The 18,631-nt window shown below is 41.9% G+C and overlaps 1 protein-coding gene across 2 annotated transcripts; it reads right to left on the bottom strand.

Moving 5' to 3' along the window:
* Nucleotides 1-864: 864 nt before the first annotated feature.
* Nucleotides 865-15,988, bottom strand: AP1AR (adaptor related protein complex 1 associated regulatory protein). Of its 2 annotated transcripts, XM_054392286.1 has the most exons (11): nucleotides 15,912-15,988; nucleotides 15,642-15,650; nucleotides 13,287-13,335; nucleotides 12,156-12,182; nucleotides 11,341-11,366; nucleotides 10,570-10,666; nucleotides 9,712-9,810; nucleotides 6,916-6,977; nucleotides 5,918-5,991; nucleotides 4,624-4,752; nucleotides 865-1,376 (listed from the first exon to the last, which is right to left on the bottom strand). In XM_054392286.1, the coding sequence occupies exons 1-11, from the start codon at nucleotides 15,986-15,988 to the stop codon at nucleotides 1,111-1,113; spliced, it is 915 nt and encodes a 304-aa protein (XP_054248261.1). In that variant the 3' UTR covers nucleotides 865-1,110. The 2 variants fall into 2 exon arrangements, with proteins under 2 accessions (XP_054248261.1, XP_054248262.1); XM_054392287.1 differs by lacking the exon at nucleotides 9,712-9,810.
* Nucleotides 15,989-18,631: the final 2,643 nt, after the last annotated feature.

The raw sequence follows: 18,631 nt of genomic DNA, 5'->3' as shown, positions 1-18,631 counted from the left end.
AGGGGAGAGCACAGGATACAGGGCACCAGATTTGCAGTGACTGAACACCTCCTGGAATTTCACTCCACGTCAGCAGTATGAGCCATCCAGTTTAGAGGCACAAAAAACAAAAAGCTTGAGCACTTAAACATGCTGGTTAGTAACCTGAACTTTGTTTTTTCCCTTTTAAAATGCAGATTACAGGAGTTCAGGTTTTAGGTTCTTGGGTTTTTTCCCCACCCCAGCAGAAGAGCAATCAGCCCTTCCCCAGTTTGCTCAGAGAATGTTGCTTTCCAAATTGTTCCAGTTGAGATGAGTTATTACAAGTTTTCCCCAACTAAAGAAATTTAAGGAGCGTATAGTAACAGATGTTGATCTGTTCAGAGGGGCATGGACATCAAGACTTTGGTCCTCCCAGTTCTCTACTAGATACTGGTTAAAATGTCCAGTTTGACACAAAGGATTTTTATAGTTGTTTTTCTATCTAGCACACACTAAGTCTGGCGTATTATACAAGACAATATTTTACCTAACCTGATGATTTCTCTTATGTTTATTGAAGTTAGCTGTGCTTAGCATAAAGAAAAAAAAATGGGAAGAAGACAACACAAGGCTAGGAAGACTTTAAGCTAGGCAGGGAAAAATGCAGCTTGCCAAGTGAGAGATTTGTCTTGCAGCTGGCTAAGCACACCCTCTAAAGAACCAGAGAAAGCACAGAATGGAAATGAAACTCTTAGAATTAATTTCTTATATTCAAGTATTTGATAAATGATGTAAGACTGAGATAAACATTAGGCCAAAGATGCATCTTAAAATCAAACCCAGTAAAAACGTCCCAAAAAAGGCTCCTTAAAATATAGATAGGTCAAGCTATGAAGCTTCAATTAGTGCAGATCATTTTACATTAAATCCAGAAATATACACAATAAAACCATTCCAGTTTTCATAAAAGTTTAGAAGGTAGATGATAAAATTGCACTTAATTCTGAACGAATTCAGAGAGCAAGTCATTCCCCTTCCCTGTTGATCAATTCCTAAGAAAAAAAGGGAACCAGGTTATAAAAGAGCGAATCAGCTTTGTACATTCTACTTCACTTTTCACCATTTGGTCACAGACAAGGAAGGGCTCCACTATCTGTCCTGGAGGCCAGAGTCAGCTCTCCTGCCCTCAGATGCAGACAGGTCCAGCACAGGATTGACGAAGCCGGCGTACTCGGAGTTGCCGTTGTCATCCATCTCTGCGCTGACAAAGTCGTTCTCCCACTCCAGCCCGTTGGAGTCATCCGAGGCTGACGCTGCATTGCTCCCAGTCTTCTTGCTATTAAATTTCAGGGCTGCCCGGAGTATATCCTCCTCTGTTTTGGAGCGTTCCCTCATGGGAATCATCCTGTTCATGCCTGCAACAAGGAGAAAGACATCATGTTGGAGGGAAGTACCTTTTGTGCTAGAACGTTAGAACAAGAAGCCTTTAGTGATCTGGTCATATTGACTCCTGAGCATCAACAGCTTTTGTCTGGTGGTGCTGTTCATGTTAGGGGTTCAGGAAATGTGTGGACATGGCAGATGGGGACATGGCTTAATGTCTTTTAAAGTCCCTTCCAACCTAAACTGCTCTGTGATTGTATGATTCCAGGACCGAAGTCAGTGTTTACATGGGACTCACTGTTAGGAGTGCCAAGACACACAATGAAAGGAGTTCAGGGTCTGAAATTATTCCAGCCCACCCATTTAGATTCTACTTTCTATCTTTTATCTTGGTCGAGTTTGTGGGTGCTAATCTCTTAGCTTCTTTTTTGCAGTAAAACATCAAGCCCTACTTGGTCTCTATCCTTATGGATGTTCCCTGGCCCTGATCATAACCTGCCATTCTCTCCATGTCATTAGATACAAACTTGAACATAGAAGGTTTCACCTCAGTGTGAGGAGAAACTTCTTTACATTGAGGGTAATGGAGCACTGGAACAGGCTGTCCAGGGGAGTTGTGGAGTCTCCTTCTCTGGAGGCTTTCAAAACCTACCTGAATGCATTCCTGAGTGAACTACCCTAGGTGATCCTGCTTTTGGCAGGGGGGTTGGACTTGGTCTCTGGAGGTCCCTTCAGGTGCCTTCCAAACTCTAACATTCTGTGATTAATGGCCACGGTGATCTTAGGTTGATGGCTGGGCTCGATCTTAGAGGTCTTTCCCAAACAATTCTATGATTAAACCATAGCCTGCAGTCAGTTTTGGCCCAAATGAAATCCAACCACCAGTGACAATGATTTACAGAGTTCTAAGGAAGACACCACAGTGAAGCAACTCCCTAGCAATGTTTCTGTCTCCTAGATATGCAGCTTGCTGCCTCACATTATGGACATGTTAATATTAGAAGATTTTTGGTGCAGTGCCATTTCCAGAGAAGCTAAATGTCTGGGGAATCCTGTGCTTCCCTTGTAATTTAATCACAAACACGAAGCATTTTAAAGAGCAGATAAATTTTAGATAGGTACTGGGTGCATTTGCCTAGGAAAAGTCATCAGTTTGAAAAGGTTTCTTTAATTTCACACAAATTAAGGCCAAACATCAGCCAAAAACTGCACAAAGACATCCAAGATGCTATTTTTGGCAGTGTGGTGTATGACAACACTCCCAGCACACACAGAAACTCCACCTCTTATCCCAAGTAGTCAACCCCATCAAGAAGGTTGTTTTAACACACTTAAGTTGGGCCAGATCTACCAAAAATATGCTAAAAACTCCTCCAAGCCCTTGCACCACTGACTAGCACTTCTTTCAGATGATCACATTCCTTCCTTGCAGCCATGACAACAAGTTGTTCTCAAGCATAAGCAATCTTCCATGGGCTATGTTACCATCTTTTCTGCTCAGATTTGAGGTTACCAGGGAGAAGAAATATACTGCCTCTTAAAAATCACTCCCCTTTGTAGAGCACAAGCCAGTAGGAGCCAGAACCAGAATAAAACAACAAAATGAGTATTCTGTTTTTAGGCAGTTTTTGGCACTTCTCAGCACTTCCTATTTACTCACCTCAAAACTACATGAAATCTAAGTCAACATGCGAGTGATATGAGAACAACAAAGAGAAAAATATCACAGGTTGTTAATTCTAAATGCAATTGAATTTCCCAACAAGGGTAATAGAAACCCATATGCAACAAGAACCTCAACCAGTCAACTGAGCAAGGCAACTCTGCATGCAGATTTGCCTGGTAAAGGCTAAATCTTGGTCCTATCTGGCATTCAGTAGTTATCTAGAAAGACAGGACATAAGAGTGGGAGGACACCTCATTCTGTAAAAGCAGCAGAGAATGCAATGTTCCCATCTCTTAAGGACAGTGTAAATATAGAGTTCCTAGAACACTATTTCTGCACTGGTGCTAGTTACTCTCAGTGTAAAATCCAGTGCACTTCAACAGACATGACCCTGCTCTAGCTTCAGCTCCTCTAAAATGCCAATAGCTTTTGCACACACCAGATGAAAAATAAAAGGAGATGATGCTGCTGCTGGGTATTTCAGGTTAAATCTGTGAAAGTTAAACCAGGCTTCTGAACTATTGCTCTTGACATCACTAAACATTTCAGCTACACAAAAGCAGCCTATTAATAAAAAAAAAAAAATATATATATATAAAAAATAAATAAATTAAAAAAAATTGCTATGCATTGGATGAAAGAAATCTTAGCTTATATTTAGTGATCTTTTCAAGAGCGAAGGCCTCAACGTTTTGGAGTAGCTTTCAAAATAGAAGCTTTTGCAGATCTAAAGAGAACAGAAAAAAAACCTGCAACCGCAGCACTCAGGATAGTTGGGATACTCTCCTGGAATTACAGACCTAATTTTCAAGTACAAGTTCTAATAAAAAGAATTAGGGTTTAAGGAAACATTGCTGTTGGGTCAGAGATTCCTGCCCAGCTTCCAACATTTTAAAGAAAAGAGCAAACTGCCTTTTGCTCCATGCTCACAAGAGGGCGCCAGTTCTTTACCGTTGGCTTTGGTGTGAGTGTAGCTCAGATCCACAAAATGCAGGAGAAAACATCCACTGAAGGATCCAGAGAAATTAAATCATTCAGACAGATAACTACAATTATCAATTTCCTATGTAAAAATAGCCATTTCCTATGTAAAAATAATTGACAGCTTAATCCTGGAATGGCTCAGGTTGGAAGGGACCTCAGAGATCATCTTCTCCAACCTCCCTCTCTCAAGTAGAATCAGCTGCTCAAGGCCTCATCCAACCTTGAACATCTCCAGGAAAGGAGGCATCCACAACCTCCCTGAGCAACCTGTTCCAGAGTCTCACCACCCTTCTATTGAAGAACTTCTTCCTCAGCTCCAGTCTAACCCTACTTTCCCTCAGCTTCAAACCATTCCCCCTTGTCCTGCCTCTACACACCTTGATGAAAAGTCCCTCTGCAGCCTTCCTGTAGCATCCCTTCAGGTATTGGAAGGCATCTCTAAGGTCCCCCTGGAGTCTGCTCCAGGATGAACAACCCCATTCATTACAGAATTGGCAGAAATCCATCACAATTCAGTTTGAAATCATCTTCCCTTTTGAAAATGACAGGTTTACAACCAAGATATAGTTTACACAGTCAGCATTTTTAACTTGGAAGCTCAGAATGAAACTGAATGGCAGGATAAACACCTTCTTCATCTTCCCACTCCAGATCTAATGAAGTGCTGTCATCATTTCCACTGGTCGATTTTGTTTTGGTCATTAAGTCACAACTGCTCTCTGTGTTGGGTGTCAGCACTGTAGCATCAGATGAAAGTCCTATATTAAAAAAAAAATATTTTTAATTTGTTAATACAAATTCGAGGTTCAATATGCAAAATAAAAACTTACGAAGAAAAATTTTATCATCCTTTTTGGCCTTTAAAGCTCAGGAAAATTTGAAAAAGCACTTCATGCATCACATCAAAGATGATACAACACCTTTTAAATAGTGAACATCAATAAAATACTACAAGAGGCCATTTAACAATACAGTCTAACTAAGATTATTGAGGAAATTACTATGATGGAGGCTTGATTTGTGTGAAAACTTGCAAAAAAAACACAAACCCCAAACCAATCCTTGCCCCAAAAGCCCCCAAATTACAGGCAGCATTTCTTAAGAATTACCATCAGTTCTCCAGCTTCATAGTTACTATCACATATAAATAAAACTTAGGGGTTTAAGGTTATAAAATTACTGTCCTCTAAACTGAGTAGGTTTTTGAAATGCAGGCAGCCAAATCCTCTCTTGTGCCTCACTTAGAAAAAAGTTAACCATTAGCAAAATAATTAGAATCCTACTAGGAGATGATTAAATAAGCCACACATTTGCATCTTTAATGCACAGTTAGGTTTTAGAAGAGAAGTTCACTTCCTTGATATTGCCTCCACAAAGATGGTAGAGGAGCCTTAGTAAAACAAAATCTATGCCCAGGGCTTGGTTGCTTACAGGATTTGCTTTGAGAACTGGAATGGCTGCAGCACAAGTGGGATGTGCTGAAGTTTTCAAGCACTTGAAGCATCATGAGTTAAAAATGCAAAGTTTCTAAACCACAGAATTGTTTTGGTTGGAAAAGGCCTCTGAGATCATCCAGTCCAACCTTCAACCTAACACCACTGTGGCCACTGAACCATGTCCCCAGGTGCCATGGCCACAGGTTTCTTGCACACCTCCAGGGATGAGGACTGCACCACCTCCCTGGGCAGCCTGTTCCAATCCCTGACCACTCTTGCAGCAAAGAAATTTTTCCTCATCTCATCCCCAACCTAACCCTTCCCTTGCACAATTTCAGGCCATTTCCTCTCATCCTAACACCTGAAACTAGAGAGAAGAGACCAACCCCCACCTAAATAAATGATGTTTATGTAGAAAAAGAAACAGCACCCTGTGCTCCTCAGTCACTTAACATTTAAAGACATGTAAAAAACAAGGAAGACTTACTACTACTTCGAAAAGCTTCATACTGGAATTTTGCATTTCTTAAGAAAGAATCAAGATCTTCCTCTGCCACAGAGCTGTAAGAACAATGCATGCACTAGTTTTAGCTTTAGAAGCCTCTAAGGATGCTGCAAAAGATATGTTAATTCACGTGCCCCCCCCCCCCCAGGTCTGTGCTACAAAGCATATATACCTTCAAACAAAATCTGTATAAAATGATCTACAAAAGGCCTTTCCCAGCCCTACTCATCACATTCTCTCTCAGTCTGAGCTTCTGCTCAATTTTTAGTAGCATTTTCTGTTAAAAATCAATTAGCTACTGTCACAAAACAATCCTTCCCCTCCCATCCTTTGTCACTTAAGATAATGCCTCCTTAATTTTCAATTCCTTTAATGAATTAAAGTCCTCCTACTACAGTCCTTTGTTTTTAAAAGCTGGCTAGTCCCTACACATACCATGAAACCTCAGCTGGCTAGTCCCTACACACACCATACACCACCTTTTTTAACCACTTCTCCAACTAAAAGCCCCTCCTATTTCTCTTCCACTCAAAACTTGAACTGAGAGTTTCTAAACTCTATCCTTCCACAGTAAACCAGTTGCAGGGTTGTCTGTGGGTTTTTTCCCCTCCCCCCAACACGGAACAGTGAAGGTGGGAATGAAGAGAATTAAATGAAAGATAATCTGCCTGTTACTTCATTAGTATATAAACTATTCAGTTCTCCATTTAATTAGTGTGTATTTTTAACTGGGCATTTCAAACAGGGTTCTGAATAATAAATGTTTGTACATTAACCAAGATTTTCCATATCTGAATCATAAATGTTTTTATATTAACCAATATTCTCCATATAAACACAGGTTTTACATTCAGTATCCATTTGGTTAGCAATGCTGCGCAGGTAAGGTTTGAAAAACATGTTTTATTTTGTTTTTTGTGGGGAGGAGATGAGGAACAGGAGTAAAAATCATGACTCTTGATTAAAATTTTACATCTTACCTCTGATATTCTCCATTGTTAACAGCATGTGCTCTCTGGGCTATCCTTTGCTGTCTACGTTGCTATCAAAAGAAGTAAATGGTTGAAAAAGCCGAATGCAGTCAGAGCAATCTACTCAACACACTAAACATTTCCTCAGCTGTGACATTAGAAGATGCATTGTCCTGGTCCTTGGAGCAGTCTAAGGACAACTCAGGAAGAGACTGACTTTCATTCAAATATAGATCATGTTTTGTGCTGCTGGAGGGCTCATGACATGTAACTGCTATTGTTTATAAGCTCAGAAATCCCTCCATTTAAAAGTCAGCTTTGTGAGCAGAACTCTCAACATTTCAACCTATTTCATGCACCAAAAAAAGCATCAATTGGTGCAAAATATGAAAACCACCTCAGTCATGGCTGCATCTGTCCTCTAGTATCTTCTCTTAAGCCACAGATATTTTCCCCACACAACTGACACTTGGCTTATGTCTGATTTGGGTTGCTCTGTACATGAGAACAGTCAGCCTACCATTTATAAACCAAAAGATTTCCTAGCTGTATCCCTATACAAAGCCACCTTGCCTTCTCCTCTGGTTGTCTGTAGCAGCACTAAGTGCTTCATTCATATTAATAAAAGCTTTGGTGCCTTCCTGGGCCAAAAGCATTAATACCTCTACACTCTTAAGGTAGAAAGCTTTCATGGTATCGCTATCAAAAACAGAACGAAAAATGCAAGCCGCAAGCCCCAAATGCATTTATTTTGTGCTTAGAAGGACTACAGATGCTTAGGGTTCTGCTTAAATTTGGGGGATTAAACAACTTGAAGTTGTCTCAAATTTCTTTTCCCTGCCTTGGAGAAATTAGAGCATAAAAATGGGGCATGGCAACTATGGGATTAAGGGTAAATCAGTTACGAAGCAATAATTGTTCACTGATTATGACCAAGTAAGGTAAAAATTAATGAGCTAGTTTTACAGCCAAGTCTGCTACTCTTATCTTCTGAAAAAGAAAATAATCTATTTTCAACCTTAATGGAGCTGCCTCTGCAAAAGAGATGCAGGGGTAAATAACCTAGAATTTTTCATGTCAACTTTAGCTCCTTCTAAGAATTTGCTCTATGCTGGGTTGTGAGATAACTGCACTGGATCAGACAGCATTTTTCAATCCCAGCATGATACTGACTTTGCTTTTTGGCACACTTTCAGTCTCTGGTGTTTTAACTAAGTATCAGAAGATTGAAGCCAGTAAAGAAATGGGAAGTGTGGAAGCAGAAGTATCACCTAATGGTGGTTATAGATGAGAAGAATTAATATGCAGGGAGAAAGAGACAGAAACTTGGCACCAACATAGTTAACAAGTCTGTGAAAATCAATTACTGACTTTGGCAGCTATTTTCTTTCCAGATGCATATTCCCACGTAATAGCCAATTTAAATTATTCACTCATTTTGCCAGGTCACAAACTTCTAGCACTCCAGTTCCAGGATACACATCTCTTAAAATTCTCTGCTGTTACAGGCCCTGACATTTAGTAGGGCAATATCAGCAAGCCAAATGAGTTTAAAGGATGCCAAACTCCCAGTGAAAAGCCATTTGCTCCTTTAGAAGACTTCTGCCCAAACAGCAAAGTTGAGTTATGGATTCCAAATAGCTTCTGGTTTATTTAGAAAGGTTAAATACTTGATGCATACCTATACAAAAGACACTTGCTTAGAAATCCTCATGGGTTTGGGGAGAGGCTGTTTGTAAAGGAGGTAAGTGGTACTCATTTGATGAGAGGAGGAAATGAAAACCTTTGTAATGCATTCCATCTAACTTTCTGAATAAGATGTGCATAGTAAAAATACTGAAAGACATGAAAAATAGAATTTCTCGTCCAGAACTCCTACGAAACCCAAAGGAAGCCACAAAAGAATCTACTTTTGCTGACTTTATATAGACCAAAATGTGTTAAAATAAACCAAGAAAAAAAAAAAAAACAGCTAAAAAGGTCAGAAAGCATTAACCCTCCCATATCAAATGGCAAGAAGATTGAAAGAGAAATGTGAAATGAGACCTATACTTAGCAGCATGAGTATTAGATGAAAATTCACATCACTATCAGTCTGGAAATGAAAACTTTCCATTCACTTTTGAATACAGACAAGATCTCCCTCTGTATCTACTCTGGATTTCAGACTTCTTCAATTAGTCTTAATCTGAACTTCTGAACATTTACTTGTAGCTGAAGACATATCCCATGTTTAGTGGCACAAAATGATACAACAACTCAGATTGGAAGGGAATTCAGCAGGTCACCTAGTCCAACCTCCTGCTCCAAACAGCATCACCAGTAGGTTCAGATGACTTAGAAACATTTCTCTTCATGTTAAGACAAACCAGAGATAAGGAACAGGTACATAAATATATAAAGTACATTTTTACAAGTTTAAGTGTCATGATTTGTGCTTAATCTCAAGTTTTCTTTCTAGAAAGGCAGAATTTAAAGATCAGTAAACTTCTATATAATGGAAGAAGCCTGTTAAAGTAATTATAGATTAAAAGCATACATCTCTCATTCAAGATTTATACTTAGCAACGTAAGCTGCTTGCATCTCTTATTCAAGATTTTATATTTAGCAGCATAAGCTGTTTCAAGCAACTCTGGTAATTTTCAGTTCCACTTTCAAATCATGGCTTTTTCTCTACTGGAATTTACAAGCCAAAGCAATTTCCTCATTACATTTCCTTAGAGGTAAAAGATATAAGGAAAGTCTACATACAAAGAATGACAGAACAGAAGCTCTGATATATATTGGGGTCTTTTTCCCCTCACCTCCAAGAGCTTTTTCTGCTTTGCTGCCCTGGCTGCTTCACGTTGTGCAGCATATAAAGCCTCCTCTTCTATTCTTAACTTCTCCTCTTGTAAGGCTAACTGTATATGAACAAAACAGTAATGGTTAACAAAAGCAGAACCTATCTATCTTCCTATCAATAAAGCCATAAATACAATAAAACAAAAGGACTACTAGAAAACAAAATGAAAATAAAAATTTACTATAGCTATAAACATTTTGTCCTTCATTAACTGAATCTAGCAGCTTCCCCCCCCAAAAAACAACCATCCCAAGAAATGTAGATTATTAAACATTATCCTATTGAATAAACATCATTAGTGAATTGGTCTAAAGGCCTGTTGCATTTTAGTATGAACTGCACAGTGAGACTTAAAATTTATTTTCAGCCGCGTATTTCACTGGTACTTGAAAGTCCTTCTCCAGTTGTGTTGTTTTCTATACCATATTCCACTAATTGCTGCAACACTAAGACAAAATGACAAATTGCAGTGGTTTTACCCTTAAAAAAAGCTCTGGGGGTAAAAAAATGAGCACAAAAGTTGAATCAAGTGCAGTCCCCATTTTGCCTTTCCTCAAAAAGAAAAGTAAATTCAACAGATCTCAGGCAGGCAGACATTTCATTTTAGTATTCCAGCTAAGAAGCTATTAAAAAGCAATCTCTGATGAAACCAGTCACACAGCAATCTCTGTATATTTTGTACAGTATAAAATGCCAACTGATGAACAAAACCCAATTATTCCATTCATGGGAATGGAATCTCCTCATGTTCATGGTTGATTTTAACTACTTTAAAAGAAATATTCTCTCTACCCTACCAGTCACCCTAACTGCTTACCTCTGACTGAAGTTTCAGATCAACAACTCTCTGCTTTTCAGCAATGGAGTCATAATGCCTTTCTTTCAAGTCAGCAATTTCTTCTTCAGTCAGAGGTCTAAAAGCATGGGAGAAAGACAAAAAGACTCCATCTATTATTTAGTCATGATAATACTAAGTTCTACTTCAACACATCCATATAGTCATCTCCACTGGTCCTTTAATGCAAATTCAACAAGCTGTGCTTTGGGCCTGCTGCTCCCAAGAGCAGAGTTCCAAAGTTCCAGTTTACTCAGGACAACTCTGCCATTCCTTACGCTTACAAAGCATTTTTTGCACCCTCATAGAAAGCACAGTTGCAAAACAGGGGTTTAAAAGCAATTTTTGTACCCTCATAGAAAGCACAGTTGCAAAGTAAGGTTTTATAAGCAATTTTTTTTGTACCTTCCTAGAAAGCATATTTGCAAAACAAGGTTTGATATATGCCAGTTTCTTCTCCTTACATAAATATTGACATGCTCAGGGGAAAAAAGAAAAAATCACTGCACTAACTCCTGTGCAACTTTAAATGCAGATCTTGGGAGCAAGGATAAAGATTCTCTTTGCTATACATTTTGTCTGGTACAGGAGGGTCATCATCTATTCTGTTTTGACATGGTTAAGCATTGCGGTCACTTGGACCTGTATTCTCTCCACCTAGCTGACAGCTTAAAAAGACAGGATTTTGACAGAAACTCTGAAAAATTTAACAGTCACAGAGGGAAGAAAAGGTCCCAAATCTCAAAATCTTACCTGTGACTGCTTCCTGGGCTTTCCCCCTGTTAAAAACAAAAAACAAAACAAAACCACCCATGAGCACGAGAATCCAAACCAAATAAGATGGGAAAGAAAATAGTGTGAATTAAGTTTTTCCCATATATTTGCTTTACAAATAGGGGGGGGAAGTCCTCATTTTAATATGGAATTAATAAAAAAAAATTAAATCTTGTTATACAGTAAATTGAGGTAGCTAAATAAAGCAAAGAAGTACTTCCAACTGGAAATAGGTATTGCAGTGGGGTATTTCAGGAACCAAACTGTTAGTCCTCATGTGTTTAAACACAGGGCAGAGTACTGAAAATGTGGTGTGTCCCCCACTCCTTATGAAGCTGTATTCAACATATCAAGAGTGCAGTTTTAAGGCCAACTTCTATTTTTTTCTTAAGCATGGTTCAGCCAGTTCACCCTGGAAAGAGCACTCCCAAAGCAAAGCAACCCAGGTCTGTTTCTGTTCTCAGACAGAGAGCATTTGCTGAGTCTTATACAAGAGTTACACCAGGAGCAAGTTCTCTAAGTCTTACTCATTTTTCCCCTCCTTTTTCCTCTCTAATGTCCATTGTGCTCTCTTCCTGAAAGGCTTATTTCCCATACTGCCCCCAATCAGTTCTCTGTCAGGTCTTCACCTCTTCCAAAGTCTTAAATATTCACCCCTGGAGAAAACAAAACTCACAGTACAAGAACCCTGCAATTTATGTCTATATCATAGCATAAAGTGGGAGGAAGATACACATCCTGGAACTATTTAAGGGTTGTACTGGCAGGTTTCACCTGATGATCTAGGTACCTACCTCATCACTTTCCACCAAGTTCTCAAACTGCAAAGAAACAGTAAATAACCTTTAGTGACTTGTTATATTGAATTGCAAAGACATACAAACATGATTACATATTCCATCTCTCTTGTACAAACTACTCCAATGATAACAGTGGGACATCAACACTATTTCTGAAAGCCCCTACTTGCAGAGAAGATTAGAGTAGGACCCATCTCCTTAGGTTTCTTTCTTAAACATTACATTCTCTCAAGAGTCAAAATTAAAAACATATTTCATGTGTCTCACTACAACTTCTGTGAGAGCCCTGATAAAAATGAAATCTCATTAGTGAAAAAGCAAGCAAGAACACATGAATCATTCTGAGCTGCATAAATTCATCCAGCAGAAGTTCAGCTATCACACACACCCAAAGCAAATGGAAATTCTCCACACCATTTGCAGAAGAGTCAGCTTGCATGCAGTGAAATACTGCAAGAATCCTATGGACCTGGACACTAACATCAGCAGAGCATGAGTAATGATTTGGGAGGAGACAACAACCATTAGGGAGGAGGACAGAACATTGTTTTCTACCCTATTATGCTGCTGCAGGAACAAATTCTTGCACAGCTGGAAGCAGTGAACTAAAACAGATTTTCCCCACCACATACACCTGCTCCCCCTTCTTGAAAGCCAAATCAGCCACAACAGTTATGAATGTCTCAGTAACAGGGCCAGCCTGAAAGGTCTGGGACTTTTAGACTAAAAGGAACACTCAGAGAAAGTAAACCAGGTTAGTTTAGGAATCTTCTAAAAATTAACCTTACACTACCCCTGGCAAGAGAGGGTGATACTCTGTAGACAAGAAAGGATCTCTGTAGTAAACAAAGTGGGTTACAAATGCAACCAACTGTGAAGTAACCTCAGATTCTAGCTTCTTGTAGAATCAGATTCATCATGACCATGCCATCAAGAACTAAATACACAAGCAGAAAAGAAAAATTAATGTTCTGAGGTGCTACAAGAACCACTATTTCACCACCCAGTGCAGCAACAGAATAATCCAGATTCCAGTGTAAATAAACTGCAAAAAGCATAAAAGGCATTGTCAGAATGCAGTTTTTCCCATTTTGTTTTTAAATCACTACAAGTGTAAGCACTCACCTCTATAGTGTAGTGTTCTCCTGTTGAACATGTTCTAAAATACTTTGATCTGGAAAGATAAGTCTATGGTTACACTATAGAATTGTCTTCAATTCATGGCAGAAGAAAAACAAGCCTGAAAGCATTCCAGAAGCTATTTAAAATTAGTAAGTATAATGTAAAGAAAATTTTCAGGTATTAAACACGTTTACTTGTTGCCCTGTGCTCTGCATCACTGCTAGAGGCAGAAAGAAGCCAAAGCATGTAAATGTCTGTAGAACTAGATGAAAGACCAACACCCTCGAGTGAGAAGAAATCACTCATCAGGATGCTAGACTGGACATGTACAGATATTTAGCATGTTCTGCAATACCTTCAGGATATTTTAAATCAAAAAACACTATTTCAGGCAGTAGCTCTTGCTCATCATGATACTGAGCTCTTTCATAGAATGGTTTGGATTGGAAGGGACCTTCAAGATCATCCAGTTCCAACTCCCTGCCATGGGCAGAGACACCCCCCTACTAGGCCAGGTTGCTCAAGGCCTCCTCCAACCTGGCCTTGAACACCTCCAGGGAGGGGACACCCACAACCTCCCTGGGCAACCTGTTCCAGTGTCTCACCACCCCTACTGTAAAGGATTTCTTCCTAATCTCCAGTTTAAATCTCCCCTCCTCAAGCTTCAATCTATTCCCTCTCATCCTATCACTACAAGTCCTTGTAAAAAGTCCCTTCCCAGCTTTCTCGTAGGCCCCCTTCAGGTCCTGGAAGGCTGCTCTAAGGTCTCCCTGAAGCCTTTCCTAGTAGAGCATCTTGTACAACATCAGTGCTAAACAATGCATTTTGTTGTGACAGCTTGGCACAGACAGAAGAGTGAAGCTTAGAGAAAAACATCTAAAGAGAGGTCAAGACAACACTTTAACTACAAAGTTATTGACAATCTAATTTTATACAGGGCATAAGTCTCCTCCTTGATACTTTCACTATCTTAACACTGTCCTCTAGAAAAACAACACAGTATTAAGTTACCTGAGCACATGTTTACCTATCAAAAGAGGTTTGGCTATCATCCAAAAGAACACTCAACTGCACACTGGCACTTCACTACAACATCCATTTCATTGAACTGTTGGGGAAACTGGAGTTTCCAGTTGCAAGTGCTGACTGCTATCAGGAATAAACGCAGAGCCTCAGGCATTTCTGTGCTTGTACAAAAGCTCCTTCTGTACTTCCAACCAACACTTACTTCTGCTGTACTAAAAGCAACACCCCAGCCAAGGCCTGAATGACTTTGATCATATCATATTTTATCTCCATCATAATTTTCTTTGGAAGTCAGTCAGGGGATGTCTCCCAGTGCTCACAAATAAGTTAAAAGTAATTGAGGGAGGGAAATAAAAGCCCAAAGAGACCCCACAGCCAAAGCAATAATTTGCAGGGTAAATAAAAGTTTCTGGAGATTTACTGTCACCTTACTTGACTGCTAAAAAAAGTTTATTAGTCTACGAATGGAGACTCCGCAAAACACAGATGAAGCAAGAACCTTTCAGGTATTATCTATTTTTGTCAGTACGAGAAACAGAAACTCAAGGGCCAACTGTTCAGGCATTTCAGATGTTCTCAGGGAGCAGTAACAATACAAGCAGGCATCCTCTACATACACTCTCCTGGGTCCTTCACCCATTTCTCCTAAAAGCATTCCTAGAAGCTCTTCAGGACAAACAGAGCATCAAATGCATCTGACAGGGGGCCACAAGTTTGCAGTATATAAAATGCTCAGTGTATCCATCTGGAATGACTTCAATCCTAATGCATCAGTCAACAGTAATTGGTAAGCATCAAATACTGGTAAAGCACACAGAATAAAACCACGTCCTTGTTGGCATGCATCTTATCCACAAACTGAGCATTGCAGGACAAAACACAGGTTACATATTTATAAGATATGTGAAAGATTATTGTGTCAGATGATCCTGTCTCTCCTGTAGGAGTCACCCTTTGCCCCAACGGAGTCCCAGCCTCTGACTCAGAGAACACCAGATCACATTCCAGATGTGGTAAGTTTCCAGCTTTGCACAAACACAGCAGCCCTCACAGCTTTTGGCAGCTGACCTGAAAAACCTTCCTCTGGAAAAACAGCCGTGGGAGAGGACTAAGGAGTAAGCACATCCCCAGTGACAGTTAACCGAAGGCATCTCTGGAAACGTCTTACCGTCAGCCGTGCAAACTGCACTGAGCTGAGCAACCCTTCAGCCGCATTTCATCATCCGGAGATGCTAAAGCAGCCGCTCCGCGTTGCCTTCTCTCCTGCCTTCAATCCATCCGCGCTGCTGCTGTGGGGAGGGGGCGGCAGGGACAGCCCGGGTCCAGCCAGACCCTGACCCACTGCCCACTCCTGACCCACCGGCCCCTGCCCTTTGGGTCCATATCGAGGCACTGGTGCGTTACCTGCCATCCACCTCCTACCCCAAGGTATCCCAGTCCCACTCTCAAAGCCCTCGGCGGGAAACTGGAACCGGCCGCTTCAGGGCCCTCCATCCCGGCCGCTTCTCACCTTCCCGAGGAGGAGGAGGGAAGGCGGAGCCGGGCGGGCCCAGTACCTCCCCGCCCCGGGGAGGGGAAGGGGTATCCGCGCTGCCCGCTTACCCTCCGCCCCGCTGGAGCCGGGCGGCTTCCCTCCGGAAGAAGAGCCCACAGCACCACTGCGCCCAGCAGTTCCCCATCGCATCCTGGGCAGCGGCTCCTCCTCCCTTCGGGCGGGCTCAAGCCGCCGCCGCCGCCGCTGCTGCTGCCGCCATCACGGGCGGCGAGGAGAAAGAGGCGGACGGTGAGACCGGACAGCGACGGCGAGGGGCCCGACGGAACAAAGGGCCGGGCGGCGGCTCCGCGCACTCCGCCTCATGGCCGCGGCCGCTGCGCAGGGGCGGACGCCGCAAGCCCCGCGCGCCGGCCCCGCCCTGCTGCCTGCGGCCCTGCCCCTTCCCGGGCGCTATGGCGGCGAAGGCGGAGCGCACCTCAAACCCCTCAAACCTTAAACAGCCCCCAACCTCCTTAAGCCACCCCAAACCTCCTCGAACCTCCTTAAACAGCCCCAAACCTCTTCAAACCTCCTTAAACAGTTCCAACCCCCCTCAAACCTCCTTAAATCACCCCAAACCTCCTCAAACCTCCTTAAACTACCCCAAACCTCTTCAAACCTCCTTAAACAGTTCCAACCACCTCAAACCTCCTTAAACCACCTCAAACCTCCTTAAACAGTTCCAACCCACCTCAAACCTCCTTAAACCACCCCAAACCTCCTTAAACAGCCCCAAACCTTTTCAAACCCCCTTAAACAGTTCCAATCCCGCTCAAACCTCCTTAAACAGCCCCAAACCTCCTCGAACCTCCTTAAACAGCCCCAAACCTCCTCGAACCTCCTTAAACAGCCCCAAACCTCTTCAAACCTCCTTAAACAGTTCCACCCCCCCTCAAACCTCCTTAAACCACCCCAAACCTCCTCAAACCTCCTTAAACCACCCCAAATCTCTTCTACCCTTATACTGCCCCAAACATCTTCAAGACTCCTTAAACAGCCCCAAACCTCCTGGAGGTGTTCAAGAAGCTGGAGATGTGGCATTTCAGGATATAGTTTAGTGGTCATGGTAGTTGGGTTACGGTTGGACTTGATCTTAAGAGTGTCTTTTCCAACCTTAATGATTCCATGATTCTATATGTGGTTGTAGTTGGTGCCTTTCATTTAAGAAAGCCAAAAGGGGTATCTCAGCTCTGGAAGAGTTAACTGGTTGCCAAGTTAGTTGTCTGTTAGCAGTGCTGACCAGATTCTGGGACCCTGAGAAGGCACAATGAAGAGCAGTAGAAGGTGGAATATAATAAATTAATGCCAACTGAGCTCCCGATTTTTTTTTTCCCCTGGAAATGTGAGGTCAACCTTGAAAGGTGCATTACAGTGATTGCATTTTGGAAGTGAGAATGAAGGTGAAAGAGAAATAAAAATAACCAGCAATGAATTACAGAAGGTGACAGGTATTGATGTGACTCAAGAGGAATATGAGAAAGGTCTCAGTATCACTGCAGTTCATGCTGTCTCACAATGATGCTAATTTTTCAGGGAACTGGTATTTTGGCAACATATATTATGCTTTTCCCCCAAAGAGAAAAATTGTCAGACCTGACAGGTCTTTGTAAATTGCCTGCCATGTTCATAAAATCATATCATAGAATGGTTTGGGTTGGAAGGGACCTCCAAAAGTCATCCAATCCTACGCCCCTGCAGTCAGCAGGGACATCCTCCACTAGAGCAGGTTGCTCAGAGCCTTCTCCAGCCTCACCTTGAATAGCTCCAGGGATGGAGCCTCAACTACCTCCCTGGGCAACCTGTTGCAGGATTCCAGCAGCCTCATGGTGCAGAACTTGTTCCTCACATCCCATCTCATTCTCCTCTTCTCTCTTTTCAAACCATTGCCCCTTGTCCTATCCCTGCAGGCCTTTGCAAACACTCCCTCTGCAGTCTTCTAGTAGCCCTCTTCAGGTAGTGGAAGGCTGTTCTAAGGTCTCCCTGGAGCTTTGTCTTCTCCAGGCTGAACGACCCCAGCTCCCTCTGCCTGTTCTCATGGCAGAGGTATTCCTGACCCCCAATCATTTTTGCGGCCCTCCTCTTCACCTGCTCCATCAGGTCCATGTCCATCTTGTGTCGAGGGCTCCAAAGCTGTTCACAGCACTCCAGGTGAGGTCTTATGAGAGCACAGTAATATATGCAAAAACTGCCATGCTTTAACAACCAAAATGCCCAGCAAGAGCGCTGATACATCCATTTTAACTCCACAATTATTCCACCTTGCTCATTGCCACTTTCCTAGCAACACAAGCTGCCACAGCACACAGCTGCTCAGGCAGGGATTATTCATTAAATGAATTCATACTGGTTTTCATCATGGCACACTGCCCACCACACATTTTCACGCCAGGATGAGATTGCTTAGTCACTTGTTCTTGTTCTTGATGTGCCTTAATGGCTTTAGGAAAAGAACCTCAAGGAAAATGCTTTATAAAGGCTTTTTACTCATTAATAGTCAAGTACATTTCCAGCATGTCTTGGGTGTTCTCTTAGGCTGGCTTTGTCAGGAAGCAAGTTGGGTGAGAGTGTTGATCTGCTGGAGGGTTGGGAGGCTCAACAGAAGGATGTGGACAGGTGGAGGCAAGTGAGATGAGGTTCAACAAGGCCAAGTGCTGGGTCCTGCAGTTGGGTCACAACAACCCCATGAATACTCCAGGATTTGGGCTGGAAACTGCCTGGTGGAAAAGGACCTGGGAGTGGTGGTCGACAGCTGGCAAAGTATAAGCTAGCTTGTGCCAAGCTGGCCACC

This window comes from Indicator indicator, chromosome 25 (genome assembly GCF_027791375.1).
Source record: "Indicator indicator isolate 239-I01 chromosome 25, UM_Iind_1.1, whole genome shotgun sequence".
Lineage (NCBI taxonomy): Eukaryota > Metazoa > Chordata > Aves > Piciformes > Indicatoridae > Indicator > Indicator indicator.
The sequence above is the reverse complement of the archived record's forward strand: the minus strand, read 5'-3'. Positions and strand labels throughout refer to the sequence as shown.

Bases quoted from the DNA above. Each gene is read 5' to 3' on its own strand.
- AP1AR (XM_054392286.1), bottom strand. From the start codon at position 15,988: ATGGGGAACTGCTGGGCGCAGTGGTGCTGTGGGCTCTTCTTCCGGAGG. The intron at 6,978-9,711 runs GTGAGGGGAAAA...TTCTTTTGATAG, and splicing joins AGCAGAAAAAGCTCTTGGAG to CAACGTAGACAGCAAAGGAT. The intron at 1,377-4,623 runs GTGTTTATCCTG...TCCTTGTTGCAG, and splicing joins GGAGTGGGAAGATGAAGAAG to GCATGAACAGGATGATTCCC.